A 15,079-nucleotide genomic window follows, 5' to 3' on the forward strand; every position below is an offset into this window, starting at 1 on the left:
GAATGCCAGGTTAGATGAGGTCATTCTCCTCTGTGTTCATAATGCCCCCTCTCACTGACCTGGATATGCTTCATTATTTTTACCTTTTTATGTGCTTTCCTCTTTCTCTCTCCTACTATTCACTGACTGGCAGGACACCACGGAAAGGGCCTTTTTGCACCTCTATTTCCCCAACTCCCAGCCCAGCGCCCCACGTGTAGTAGGCATTCAAGAAGAGCTTTTAAAATGAAGGCCATTCTCACAGAGCCACATCCACAATGGAAGGGAAGCCCATGAAAATGAACAACGTATCAGCAGATGGAAAAATTAAGCTATCAATCTGCTGACTAGCAAAGATGTCTTTATTTCAGATCTTTGAACGTGGTGGAGCAGGGAAGGAGGGGGGAAGAAAAGCTAGAACATAGCAGAGCTGGAGACATGCTCTGCACGTTTAATTTGGAAAGTGACTGGCATATCACTTCAGTGCCATTGCCCAGGTGGGCAACAGGGGCTCTGCCTGTTGCTGTCCCCCGAGTGACCGTGTCTTGTCCTTCTGTCGTGCCCCCTTAGGGACCACGGTGATGCGAATGGCAGCCTTCGATGCGGACGACCCAGCCACAGATAATGCCCTCCTACGGTATAATATCCGTCAGCAGACTCCTGACAAGCCGTCTCCCAACATGTTCTACATCGATCCTGAAAAAGGAGACATTGTCACCGTGGTGTCACCGGCACTGCTGGACCGGGAGGTGAGTTCAAGGCACACATCTTCTTCTTCATGAGAATACAATATCGCTGTCACAAGTGGGAAGGTGTGGGGCTTCATATGGTAAAGATGGAAATGAGCTGTGTACACATGTTGGGTGGGAAGAACCTCTGAAAGAAAATGGGGTGTTTTGTGAACCAACCAAACAAAAAACATACACACACGATAAAAGGTCAGATCATCTAGAATTATTTGAATGAATTCAAGCTCCCTCTGTTTCCTCCCTGGCCATTTACTCTTGCAGCTCTCGTGACTGTGAATTCCTCTCCTTACCTTTCTGCCAGGAGGGAGAGGGAGGCGTGAAGGAAGGGAGGGAGGTGGCTTTGATGCTCAGTGAGGCCCAAGGTCAATGACGCCGCCCTTCTCAGAGTCAGGTTGCTTCGACTCTGTTTCTTTCCCAAGCGCTGTGCTGCATGCACCACTGGGTTCCCCTAGACCCGGTGTCTTCCTTCACTCTCTGCTTTTTCTCCCCGTTAGGCTGTCTCTGTGAGACGTCTTACAGGTCGGATGTCATAAACGGGTGGCATGCAGACCTCAGTCAGTTCACACTGTTGCTCTTTGGTTTTGCCCGGGGTACTTTCAAGTTTTCATGTTAGATTCCATGCCCAAATATTTATATTATATATTCCTTTTTTTAAAATTCCACCTTCCAGCCTTTCCGAAAATCAGAAATTCTGGAAATGTGGGACCCAATTTCCACATGTGGACCGTTCGTAGCATCAGATATAACAGTCAGATGGAGCTGGTGGCACCTGTCCCATTTAGGTGGGACATGTGCTCCTGCCCCAAGTATGTCTCCCCCTACATGCTCCCCTGGCCCTGCCTTCAAGTTTCAGGTGTATCCTGTAGCCCACTTCAGGGACAGCCTCTTGACTCTTCAGACACAGCACACCAAAGCAGCTTGGGGATTCGCACCCATCCATCCTTCCATCATCCCCTCTGCCCACCCAGATCTGCTCCCATCCTGGAATTCCTTGCTCCCAACGTGGCATCACGCCACAGGCATGACCCCCTGTAGCAACCTTGACCTTTCACAAGTACCATGTGCCCTGCAGTAACCCTGAGTTTCCCTCACGGGTCCTGTGCACATTCTCCTTGGTGTTTTTGATTAAACAAACTGGATCAGAAATGCCTTCTCCTCTCCTCTCCACTTTCCACGGTTTAGCTTCTCACAAGAATCGGGGCTCGATTTACCTCCCCTAATAAGCCATCCTCCTCCCCCTGAGTCTTCCACAGTCTTGTTCTTCCTTTAATTTCCACTTGTACTTACCTATACCCATCACATGACATTTTAGTTTATTTTAATTATTTTTCTTTAATTTTTTATCGGGGAATATTGGGGAACAGTGTGTTTGTCCAGGGCCCATCAGCTCCAAGTCGTGTCCTTCAATCTAGTTGTGGAGGACGGAGCTCAACTCCAAGTCCAGTCACCATTTTCAACCTTAGTTGCAGGGGGCACAGCCCACCCGCCCATGCGGGAATTGAACCTGCAACCTTGTTGTTGAGAGCTCGCACGCTAACCCACTGAGCCATTCAGCCGCCCCCCACCATATGCCCCTTTAAATTGTCATTTGTCTCTTTAAAAAACATCCCCTTCCTCCTTGTCTAGACCTGTGTGGTCCAGTGCAATGATCGCTAGTCATGTGTAGTCATTTAAATTTTAATTTACAGTAACTGAAGTTAAACTGTAAAAATCAGGTTCTCGGTCGGACCCAACACATTTCCAGTGCTCAGCAGCCTTGTGTGGCTACTGGCTACTGTCTTGGCCAGAACAGATGCAGAATTGCCATCATCATAGAAAGTTCCATTGGGCAACGCTGGCCTACACTGTAAGTTACTTGAGAACACAGACTGAGCTCATATGCATGTATGTATCCCCACTGCCTAGCAGAGTTTGAGCACTCCTAAAATCCTAATTATATGGTTTTTGGCATATAGGCAAAATGAGTTGGAAATGACACTAAAATTTTACACTTGAGGGGTGGGAAACAGTAGCTAGAAATGGGAGCTCATTGGAAGGGAGGGTGAGAATGAAATTTGCATTTGAAACTGTGGTGTCACTTGGAAAATGTAATTGTTTCTAGTTAAAAATAGGAAGGCAGGAAAAAAAAAACGGAATGAGTCTATTTCCTTCATTTTGTCTTCCATTCTCTTTCTAACACCCCCTATTATATGACTGTCTGACTGCCATATTATCTTCTTTGGAGGCAAGTCATGCCTTTCCAGCTCTCTATTCCACACCCAGCATGCATGTGCGTGTACACACACACACACACACACACACACACACCAGCTTGCTAATTCTCCCAAAGGACCTGAAAATTCTTACAAGGGAGAGATAAAACGCAGTGATTTCTCCATCTCAGCTTCTCTTTTTACTGATAGAACATGTTTTGTGTCTATTTATAAATCAAAATGATAATATAATGGATGATTCAATTTTTTAAGGTTTATTTTGGCAACAGATGTGTTTTGAGCTCATTATCTTTTCATTTGGGTTTTGGTTAAGTTGCAATAAGTACATAATGATGGGAGTTGAATCAAGCATTTCTAGCCACATACATGAACAGCTCCACAAAAAAAAAAAAAAAAAAAAAAAAGACAAACACAATTTAACCACAATTGGAAAAATCAATGAAAATGAATGAAGAGTGTCACTTTTCTGTGAGGGTTTCCAGAGTTCATTGCTGACCCAGGCAATATCAGTGTGATCGGAAGGAAGGCAACGTGCCCGGATTTACGCAAGCCTTACCTATTACCTAGTGCTGCTGTAGCGTCTTTTTTTCATTTTTCTCTCGGCTGTGGTTTGTTTTTTGTTTTTTTTTTAAATTAAAGTTTATTGGGGTGACAATGGTTAGTAAAATTACATAGGTTTCAGGTGTACAATTCTGTATTACATCATCTACATGTCACATTGTGTGTTCACCACCCAGAGTCAGTTCTCTTTCCATCACCATATATTTGATCCCCCTTACCCTCATCTACCACCGTCCCACCCCCCTTACCCTCTGGTAACCACTAAACTATTGTCTGTGTCTATGTTTCTTGTTGGCAAGTTTGCTGTAAGGATAAAGTGTGACTCCAAGTTATTCATCTTTAAAGGGACAGAACTTGTACATCAGACAGACTTCCAATTGGGGTTTCCTGCAGTTTGCAATGCTTTCATCTCACTGCTCCTTTCCTCCCATTCATGTGCGTATAAGAGGTTCCCTCAGCAGGATTGTAGAATTTTTTTTCATTATTTCTGAAGGCCTTCGGAGTAAGTATCCTGTCTTAGCCGTGGTTTTAAACATCTGCTCCTGGACCGCACAGCTTTTTGCACCACTCCTTTGCAAGAAAATATTCCATTGGAGGAGCCCTACACACCGCTTTAGAGTCAAACTGATATAAAGTTTAGTCTCCCTGTCTTTACTCACGGTGCCTCAAGTAATATGTTTGGGTGTTGAGATTAGTGATTGTAAACAAATAGGTCAGGGATGCCTTTAGAACTGGGGCCCCTGAGATTGTACAAATGGTTTGCTCCTCTCCGGCCTTCACTTTGTTGGGAGCGAAGGCTCCGGAAACCCTCCTCCCCACGCTGGTTGACATGCACTCAGTTGATACCATGTTTCCCAGAAAATAAGACCTAGCGGGACAATCAGCTCTAATGCGTCTTTTGGAGCAGAAATTAATAGAAGACCCAGTATTATATTATATTATATTATATTATATTATATTATATTATATTATATTATATTATATTCCCAGTCTGATTGTCCCGCTAGGTCTTATTTTCGGGGAAACACGGTACGATGTACATTTTTCATTTGGATTTTCCATTTAGTACCTTTCCTTTCATGAGTACATGCCCAAGGAGGACCCCAGCAGGCATGTTTACCCAGCGGAGAGATGACAGCCTTCAGGGAGGCGTCAGGCACAGTTTCCTTTGAACTTGCCGGTGTACCTCCCCTGCCTCTCACATAGTTACTTTGTAATAAAGCTTGTCAATGAGGACAGTCAAGGATGCAAGTAAAAGATCTCTTTAAAATTTATTTTTCAGTTAGAGTTGACATACAGAATTATATTAGTGTCAGGTGTATGACATAGTGGCCAATTATGAAGTGATCACCCTGACAAGTCTAGTCCCCATCTGACACCGTCCGTAGTTATTACAATATTATTGGCAATATTCCCTGTGCTGTGTTGTACACCCCTGTGACTACTCTCATACATAGAAATTTGTCCTTCTTAATCCTTTCCACCTTTCTCACCCTGCCCCCCAACACCCTTTCCCATCTGGCAAACATCGGTTGGTTCTCTGTATCTGTGAATTTGTTTCTGTTTTGTTTGTCCATTTATTTTGTTTTTTAGATTCCACATATAAGTGAGATCATATGATGTTTGTCTTTCTCTGCCTGACTTATTTCACTGAGCATAATACCCTCTAGGTCCATCCATGTTGTCTCAAAGAGCAAGGTTTCATTCTTTTTATGGCCGAGTAATATGCCATTGTGTGTGTGGTATATATATATACCACTTCTTATTCACTCGTCTGCCAGTGAACATTTAGGTTGCTTCAATACCTTGGTTATTGTAAATAATGCTGCAATTAACATAGGTGTGCATATATCTGTTCTAATTAGTGTTTTGGATTTCTTTGGATAAATACCCAGAAGTGGAATTGCTGGGTCATAAGGTGGTTCTATTTTTCATGTTTTGAAGAACCTTCCTGTTGTTTTCCATAATGGCAGTATGTTCCTATTTTTTTTTCTTTGTTAAATAGACTTTATTTTTTAGAGCAGTATTAGGCTTACAGAAAAATTGAGCAGAAAGTACAGAGTTCCCATAAGTACACCCTGCCCCCTACCGTACAACCCCCTCCCTGGCGATCAACATCCCCTGGTATATTTCTTACAATTGATGAACCTAAATTGATACACTGTTATCACACAATATCCATAGTGACATTAGGGTTATATCCTGGTGGTATACATTCTGTGGGTTTGGACAAATGTATAATGATATATATCCCACCATTATAGTATCATGCAAAGTAGTTTCACTGCCCTAAAATTCCCCTGCTTTGCTTATAGTATGTTCCTATTTTGATCGCCGGCCTTTCTTCTTCCCACCCTCGCTCCCCTGGATGACCCACGTGGGGCCAAATGAGGCAGGTGCACTGAACTGATCTGTTCTTCTCCATACTTCAAGGAGGAAAGGGATTGTGTCCAGCTCATTCCCTGACATATTGCCAGTCCTTAGAACAGGAAAGCTGCTCAAAAAATACTTTGTTGAGGAATGGAAGGAAGGATGTGAGGAAGAGAGAAAGGCAGGAAGCATGAAATGTATGACATCTCTGTGTGCACAGGCCACTGTCTGGCAGGGTAACGAGGGTCCAGATCGGCTGGCACTGCTTCTCTTTTCGTTTCCTGGTGTGCAGCCTCTGGACCCTGAATACACACACAGAGCAGAGAACGAAACCACCCATCTCTCACCCACTCTGGGTAATGTGAAAATGCTAGAAGGCAGCTCACCCACTTTCTCCACCTTTTGAGCACCCCTAATTGACTGCCTCCCTCTCCCTCTTCACCACGATCGGCAGCTAACTTGGCTGCCCATTTGACAGGCTAGCACTGCCCAACAGATGCCGTCCAGTGGGTGGGTTGAGAAGAGAATTCTCCATAAGATGTTTATCCTCCACGGAGCAGTGACCTTGGGTAAAACACCAGGACTATGTGGAGAATGATATGGACAGTGGGAGTGACAGTGGGTCAGTTCAGCTTGCCACTATGTTCAAGGTTAACCTGTCCTGCCGCTTTCCCCCCAAACGGGTGCGCTTGCAGGCACCGTGATTCAGGGGTCCTGTGGGACAGCACCATTGACTGAGCTCCTGATTTGAACAGTGGGCCCCCTGGGGGCTGTACAGCTTGGAAAAGAGGGCCTCAGGGGGCACAGGAGGGCAGTCTTTGTGTTTAGGAGGGCCAGCCTTTGGAAAGAGGACATGCATTTGTTCCGATTGGTCCCCAGGTGGTGAAAGGTGCAATCAACGGTGGTTCTCAAACTTTGCCAAAGAGCTTTAGAAATCCCGGTGCTGCAATGGAAGCGTGGATCCATCAAATCAGAGTCTCAGACATCAGTAGTTTAAAAACAAACAAAAAAACCATGTGATTCAAATGTGTAGCAAGTTGGAGAACCCCTCACCTGTGGAGACCACGTGTGTTTCAGTGTGCTTAAGACTTAGGAGGGAGGGAACCTGGCTCCTTCATTTATTTGGTTTTTGACCTAAGAGAGCATATTAGTTTCCTACCACCGCTGTAACAAAGTGCCACAAACCAGGTGGCTGAGAAGGTCAGAGTCTGAAATCCAGGTGTCAGCAGGCCATGCTGTCTCTGAAGGCTCTAGGGGAGGCTCCTTCCGGCCTCTCCCAGCTTCTGGTGTTGCCAGCCATCCTTGGTGTTCCTTGGCTGATCCATGCGTCACTCTGATCCCAGCCGCCATCTTCACATGGCCTTCGTCTGACTCAGTGACTTCGCATTGTCTTTCCTCTGTGTACGTCTGTGTCTTCTTATCAGACACCCGTCAGATTAGCACCCATTCTGATGACCTCATCTTTACTTGATTATATCTGCAAAGACCCTATTTCCACATATCACATTCCCAGGTACTGAGGGTTAGGACTTCATATCTTATGTGGGAACACAATTCAACCCATAACAGTTATTTGACTTCTATGTGCCTTGATTATTCATTTATAGTATAGGAATAACAGCATGTACCTCAAATGGGTAATTGGTAGGATTAGATGTGTCAAAATATGTGAAGCACATTGTCTATTCTAAATAACATGAACCATTGTAATTATCTTTGTTGCAGTAGTATATGCCAAGAGTGGGTAGTGAGTTCCCCGTAGTGGGATGTATTCAAACATACACTGCCCTTGTAGGATTTCACAGAAGTCATTCAGTTAACCAGTAAAGGTTATATCCGTAATGTCTTTTCCAACCTACAGTTATTAAAAACACATATTGAATACCTTTAATGTGCAATTTACTCTGCAAGATGATGCCGGGAAATGTCAGTTCCCCACTTGGCCAGCTGTGTCACCTTGGGCGAGTCATTTAACCTCTATGAGCCCATTTCCTTATTAGTAATGACTATGATAATGACACCTGCACTACCAACTATATTACCTTTGCAAGATGTGTACAACCTCCACTCATGCTGCAAATAACATTGTGCAAACACAGTCATTACCATTTGTCACACTTCCTATGGCTCATGATAACCCAGGCTCCCGTTCCCATCAACTACTGGTGAGAACTTTACATATCGTTGCTTCCCACATGTCATGGATATAAGAAGAATGTCCCCACATTGTGCCGACTATGTTCACTTTGTTCTGTGAGCCATATCTATTCACTTTTGCTAATGCTGGGCTGGGTTATTATTGCAGCTCCTCGGGTTCACAACTGAGTTGTGACAGCAGCTGCAGTGACCGTGCATTGCCCTGGCCTTATAAGCTCGGTGTTAATAGGTATCAAGTTTCACTTGGAAACACGGTGCATTTTCCCTTACAAGCTCTTCCGTTTACTTTTTCTGAAACCATTCCTGAACATACACCTCCTGAAGAGAGAGACCTGGGATCTTTGTCCCATCTCTGTAGTCCCATTGCCAAACTTAATGACAGGTAAATAATAGGCATCTATAAACATTTGTTGGATGGATGGATGGATGGATGGATGGATGGATGGATGGATGGATGGAGGAATGACCTATGTTCCTCCAGTTTATATATTTATGAGTAAACAGCTAACAGATTATTTGGAAACTTACTGCAAGACCCCCATCCTAGCATGGATATATAAACAGAGGAAATGATTTTATTTTAGTTGAAAGCTTAGTCTTGCCCTTCTGTAATCATCCAATAATCTGATTTATTCATCTTGCACCTACTTTGTGTCCGGAACTTCCCTAGGCTCTAAAAATACCCTAGAATAGGATGAGCGTGAGGATCTGTGTCTCTTCCTTAAATATTTGAAGAAACATTTGAAGAAAATAAGAGCCATGTATCCCACCAAGCAAAATTGGCTTCATTTGGAGCACTGTTTTATTCTTTTCTATACCCATACTCGGGCCCTCGTTCTGACAGCTCTGTTTTTAAACTTTGTCTGACTGCACTACAAAATAAATTCAGATAAAAATCCCTAACATTTGATAGATTGTTCATTTAGTTGATCATCTTGGTCACTAGACTGAAATTCATTGCCGAATCTGCCAACTTTTTGAACACAGACACAATTTGCAACTACTGAGTAACTAATGGTCACTTTGGGGGGTGTGGGGGTGGGGGGTTCTTTTTCTTTTATCTTTTCTCTTTTTTTTTTTTTTTGCAAATGAAAACAATTCTGAAAGAGGCCCTTAAAATTTTTAATTTGATCCTAACTCTTTCGCTATGAAAGTATCAGGAGTCTTTTTAAGGAGTTTGAGCCAAGCACTTTTCTATCTTTGTTTGAAATCGCCTTTATCTTATTATGTATTATCTCCCAGATAATCTAAGGAAAGTGATAGTCTACCCATAAAAATGTACATACCATAAAAGATATTAGGACTGTGAGTGTAATTTATTTTCTATTTTCAGCTGGTAAAGGATTTTCTGAAACTTTAGAATGCCCCCAATTTCTAGACCAAATGTGAAAATAGAGAGAATTTCCTTCCTTCCATGGTAAGTATCACAGAAGGACTTATTTTTAGATTTATGTGCATTTATTTTCTATGAAAGATTCAGTAGTCCTTGAAGATGTCAGAAAAAGAAAACAACTGAAGAATGTCAATGAAAATAGTCAGTGAAATTGGATGTGTGGCTGCAAGTTGACAGAGAACTATGTGTTTGGTCAAAATGATCTAAGTTAAAATGTTATCACGTAGGCTGCACCTCCAGAAACGTATTGAAGACATCTATGAAAATGATAATAATGAAGTCAAGCTGCCTGACAATAAAATAATAGTAATAAGAGGTAGCATTTCTCCCATGCCTCGAATGAAAGCTAGAAGTAGTCTTCATACTTGCAGGAAAATAAATGTTTTCAGGCCGCTCTGATCTAATGCTAATACTTTTCTCATTATTGTCATGTTTAAAACATTAGCAGTAATTACACATGATTCAATCATGCTGTCAGGAATATCCTCTTTCTTTGTTTTGGTGGGTGGGACCAGAATTATTTAGATAGTAGCAGCCTCACCATTTCTGTGAGCTATTTACTCATAAATATTTTTGTTGGGGATAATTTCCTCCATTTTTTTTTTATATCACTTGCTGCTGAGAAAATAGAGGGGGGGAAAGTAGATGTAAATAAATTCTTATTAGTTTTAAAATAACGAATTATCCTTGCAAATGAAACAGACGGCGAACTACCCTATGCGAATCGCACTTGCTTTGTTGTGTCTGTGAACAACATGGAATGGGACGTTCCTCAGGCAGGACACTAAACCCCGGGTGGCTGAAATCCAGTTGCAAGGATTCCTGTTGCTGGCAATGGGGTGAGAGATGGGGAGAGCAGAACCTTCCTTTGTGGCCTCCTTCACTCCTCCATTCTAGACCAATTCTAGCAGGAAACCTTGATGAGTCTTAGAGCCCTGTGGGCAGCTCTCACCACCTCTCCTACACCTCCAAGGTGGGCCCATCAGCCCATGAAAGCTAGAGCTGTGTCTGGTCGCCTTGTATGACCTCACCTTAGCTAAAACCTGGTCTGAGAGCTATGGGTTCTGGCTTTAGACTCTAAGGATTCACAGCGACCTCCATGTCTGATCAACTGTGAGAACTTGGGTAGGTCACTTAACCTCTCTAAGCTTCAGTTTCTTCATCTGCCACAGTGAGGATGATCACAGTCCCTGTCTCAGAGGCTTATTGGGAAGACGAAATAAGATTTGTCAAGCGCTCACACCCTGTAAATCTTAGCTGCTATTAGCTATTGTCATGAGACAGTGAGATTGAAGAAGCAGCGCAAAGGCGAGATTTTTTTTTTTTCCTCCTGCAAGAAGTACATTTATGCTCTGCCCACACAGCAGAGAATCTGGCCGGCTCTTAAAGTGTAGCGAAACACCAAGATAGTCTAGCTGCCAGAATGCAGAGACAAATGCTGACACATATGTATGAAGCACCTCCTAATGTCTGCTGAGTGAATGGGACAGTGCTGGACCTCAGGGATGCAAAGAAGGAGCTGTATGGTAAGACATGTGAACAGCAAACCCACACAGATAGGAGCTGTTCGGACGAAGCCTTGATGGATGAATGGAAACCTGCCCTGAAGAAGTTGGGGGAAGGGCACCGTGGGGAGAGGGACAGCATGAGCAAAGGCCTGGCATGTTCATATGTTCCTAGAAGAGAAACCAGGGAATTGAGAGATACCAGAAAAAGGCCGAAAGTTGATACAAGATTGCAAAGGGCTTCGAATGTCATCCTAAGGTTTATGGGTATATCTTCCGGTAAATGCAATGCCACCAACCGTATTTAAGCATTAAGCACAGCTCTGTTAAATACAGCGTTCTCAGAGCTGTGACTTGGAGAGAAAGCTGGTAAGCTAAAGGAACGAAGATCAATAGTAGTCAAGCAGAGGCATTGGGAGGCAGATGAGAATGCTTGGTGAAGGATGAGCTGTTGATTCAAAGAGGTTTTCAGCCTTATCAAGCAGAGAGATGAGGAGGTACCACTTGAATCTAAATTCCCCAAGTTGTTAGCTAAATTGGTAGACAACAGCCTGTTTTGTATCTTCTGTTCTTGTGCTTCTTAAAGTAAGAGACAATCTGTAGTTACTTCGCACATGTTGAATCAAAAGACACAAGTTTGTCATTAAGAGACATTTATCTCTTTGGATTTGACAAACATTTAATTCTCTAAGCTTTTTCTTTTTTTCTTTCTCTTTATTGTTCTTAATATGGTGAAAAATAAGTAAATACATGGTGATGATGGATTTAGAGTCCTGTTTTTCTGTCATTTTATATTTCTCTATCTTATTTTATGTGGCATACCCTAGAAAATTAAAAATGTTTTTCTTTTTGTAAAACATTTTTTCAGAGAGCAGTTTATTTCCCTTTATCAGGCAAGAACCAGGATCAGCATGTTAAGGCATGTTTTAACTTCATTGACAGCTTTTCAAGTTACTTAAATAACATTGTTCTAAATCCCATCCCTGTTTGTAGTCCTGGTCGGAGAGATACCCTCCAATTGAGAAAGAATGTCTAGTCTGGCTTTGAACTGGTGGAGAAAATAGGGAAAATCCTTGTTCCTACCATATTGAGAACAACTATCATTTAAGAAAAAAAAGGTTGGTTGAGAGTATTTAGAAAGTAGCTATTTCACACTTATCTTTAACACACTTGGCTTCTAGTCAGGACCTTGGGTTATTACAACAGCTGTGGATACTTCTATTGCAAAGAATTTTAAGGGGAAATGTCCAGAAGCTAGAACACTTAGATTAAGGCAAACTAACAATAGACCATTTCAAGACACGATGACATCTTAAAATGCCTGGGATCCACATTCCTTTCAATTTTAAGAGGATATCTTATTTGCTATGTTTTTCCGTAGGCCAAAAGTTTATTGATAATATTCCTTGGCTATGGGTTAGCTATTATCTAGTAGTTACCTGTATCCTCTCGTTTGGGTGCAGTGACCATGTATTGTTTGGTATTGTAATAAAAACACAATTCGGTTCATCCTTTTCAAAAGCAGTTGTACCTGGGTCCTGAGAGCAGAGGATATCGGGTTAAGACACCACACCCCAATGGATGGAGGGGCAGCAGAACTGTCGCTTTTGAGTTCAGAGATTGATTTCTACATGAGCCAGTTTATTTGACAGAGCAGTGGGAGTCATTCGAGGCATCATGGCTTCCGCCAATATTGCTAAGATCACAGGCAATGCATTTCAAATGTCAAGGGGAAAACTGTTTTTTTAAGGGTGCATTGAGGTAAATCTTGTCAAAATGTTCTCACCTGAAATGATAAGCATTCTCATTGCTTTAAGTGGCATGGCCACAACAGTGGTTTTCCTCACAATGAACGCACACCGACCAGCTGCTTACTTTTCCTTTTACCAATTCCAAGAAGCAGCTTAATAGACATATTGTGGTGTGTGTTTCTGCGTTTTGAAGACAGCCATGGGAAATGATTTTTGCTTTTTGACCTTTGCGAAGAGCAGCTGTAGAAAGAACTGTTGAAATTCAATGAACAGCATCTCCAGTTATGGACCACAAAAATAGGAACCCAAATCAAATTCCTTCAGGTATTTTCTCGCCTATGTCTTATAAACTGTTTTGCAGACTTCTTCTTGTCCGTGGGAGACTCCTTGGGTCTTAATTCTACTTTTCTGTCTCCTGGGGCTCTAGATTTCGGGGAAGGGGAAGAATTGAGAGAGCTCTCGACTCTTACCTCTTCCTGGTATCAGCTTATCTCATCTATGTGAGGGAGTGGATGCCATATTCGCGTTGGACAACTATAGCATGGACAGCAGCCATTTTTTCAGCCAGGTGTTAAGTTAGGGCCCTAACAACTTCACAAGATCAGCACACCCATTTTACCATAGGGCTAACGAGTTTCTGATGGCTGACACGATCTGCCTGATTCACACACTGGAGAGCCAATGACCTGCACTTGACCCCAAAGCCTCTGCTTTGTCTGCTCCCCTGAGAGAAAAGCATGGGCCATGGTGAAGGGAAAATCTTGACATCGAAAGGACAACCTTATAGTTTATAAACTTGGGTCAGGGGTTTCTTTGTTCTTTGCTCTGAGCGTCTTCACACATTTGGGGAGCTTGACTCAGTTTCCCTCGGCTCTCCCATTAGAAAGGCTGTGTAGTGTAATGGCTCAGCGCATGGGCCTAGGGATTCTAGAGTCCTAAGGATGAATCCAGGCTCCGCATCCTGTTAGCCATGTGATCTTGGGCAAGTCACTTCACCTCTCTGAACTTTAGTTTCTTCACCTATAAAAAGGAGCTCATAACATGACCTGTGGTGTAGACAGAATAAGGGACCCCCAAAAATGTCCTCATCCTAATCCCTAGAGCCTGTGAATACGCTACCTTACAAGGCAAACGGCACTTTGTAGATGTGATTAAGGGTCTTAAGATGCATGGATTATTCTGGATTTTCCCTTTTTGCCTTATGTAATCACACGGATCTTATAAGGGGGAGGCAGGAAGGTCAGCGTCACAGAGAAAACGATTTAAAGAAGCTACACTGGCTGGCTGTGAACAGGGAGGAAGCGACCACAATCCAAGACATGTAGACAGCTTCTAGAACATGGAAAAGGCAAGGAAACAAATTCTCCCCTAGAACCTCCAGAAGGAACACAGCCCTGCCAACACCTGGTACCCACGGAGACCCACTTTGGATCTGGCCTCCAGAGCTATAAGATACTAAGTCTGTGTTGTTTTCAAGTCACTACGTTGTATAGTTTGTTACAGCAGCCATAGGAAACTGATACAACCTACTTTGGTGGTTTGGAGGATGGAAGGTTATGACACGTCAAACGCATCAACTTTGGCACGTAGAAAGCTCTCAACCAATAGTAGTCATTGTTACCCATAATAAAATAATGATAAGACTCGAGGATGACACAGAGTCTTCTAACCAGGGGTGGAGTCCGCTTGACCAGATCTTTATAAGGCATACCTATTGATACCCCAGGAACACTCTGGATGGGTGAGTGGCTGCCATCCTACCCATCCAGCCCACTTGAGTCGGTGGAAGGAAATACCAGCGTCACCTTCAGAAGGTGGCTTCTATGTGCTCTCATTGAGGGCACAGCGGAGCCTGCTGGTTCTGCTTTAATTGCATAAACCCAGCTTTACAGAGTCTACACAGGAGCGTGGTTCTTTGCATCCCACGAAGACCTGCACGTAGTTAGTGTTTGATATACGTTCATGAGAGTGGTCACGTCCCCTTTAGTTAAGCAAAGGGTGTGAGATGAGGCCTTGCTTCATTCAAGTAAATGCTGTTGCGTGGAGGTGCTAGGAGTTCAAGAATAGCGCCCTTCCTTCCCCTCCCCAAATTAGAGCCCCCTAGGGAATAAGACATGGGACAACTGGAGACCAAACCATAGACTTGGTTACCGACAAAACTGATTGATGAAGAGAGCCGTGAGTCTGTGGCCAAATAAACTTGCTAATAGTTTATGCTCGAATTAGACTCTTGGCCCCACGCGGTTCTGGGTGGAGTGGAACAAGCACGGACCACATCAGGAAGGGGAGGGCGCATGAACATGGATGCGAAAAACACTTCATGTTTATTTTCATTAACCGTTAAGTACAGTTTTGTATCTTCTTCCTTTGGGAGTGCAGGCAAATTTCCCGTTAGAAAAGG

The 15,079-nt window shown here is 43.1% G+C and overlaps 1 protein-coding gene across 5 annotated transcripts in view; it reads left to right on the forward strand.

The window, feature by feature from the left end:
- The window catches only part of CDH13 (cadherin 13), a gene marked incomplete at its 3' end in the record, with an annotated part of 1,171,491 nt that overhangs the window by 922,970 nt on the left and 233,442 nt on the right, over window positions 1-15,079 (forward strand). For all 5 annotated transcript variants that reach the window (XM_081031360.1, XM_081031359.1, XM_081031358.1 and 2 more), the window contains one exon: window positions 550-728. In XM_081031360.1, the coding sequence (XP_080887486.1) occupies window positions 550-728 (179 nt within the window). The remainder of the gene's footprint in view (window positions 1-549; window positions 729-15,079) is intronic.

The sequence above is a fragment of the Rhinolophus hipposideros genome (assembly GCF_964194185.1).
Source record: "Rhinolophus hipposideros genome assembly, chromosome: 21".
Classification (NCBI taxonomy): Eukaryota; Metazoa; Chordata; class Mammalia; order Chiroptera; family Rhinolophidae; genus Rhinolophus; species Rhinolophus hipposideros.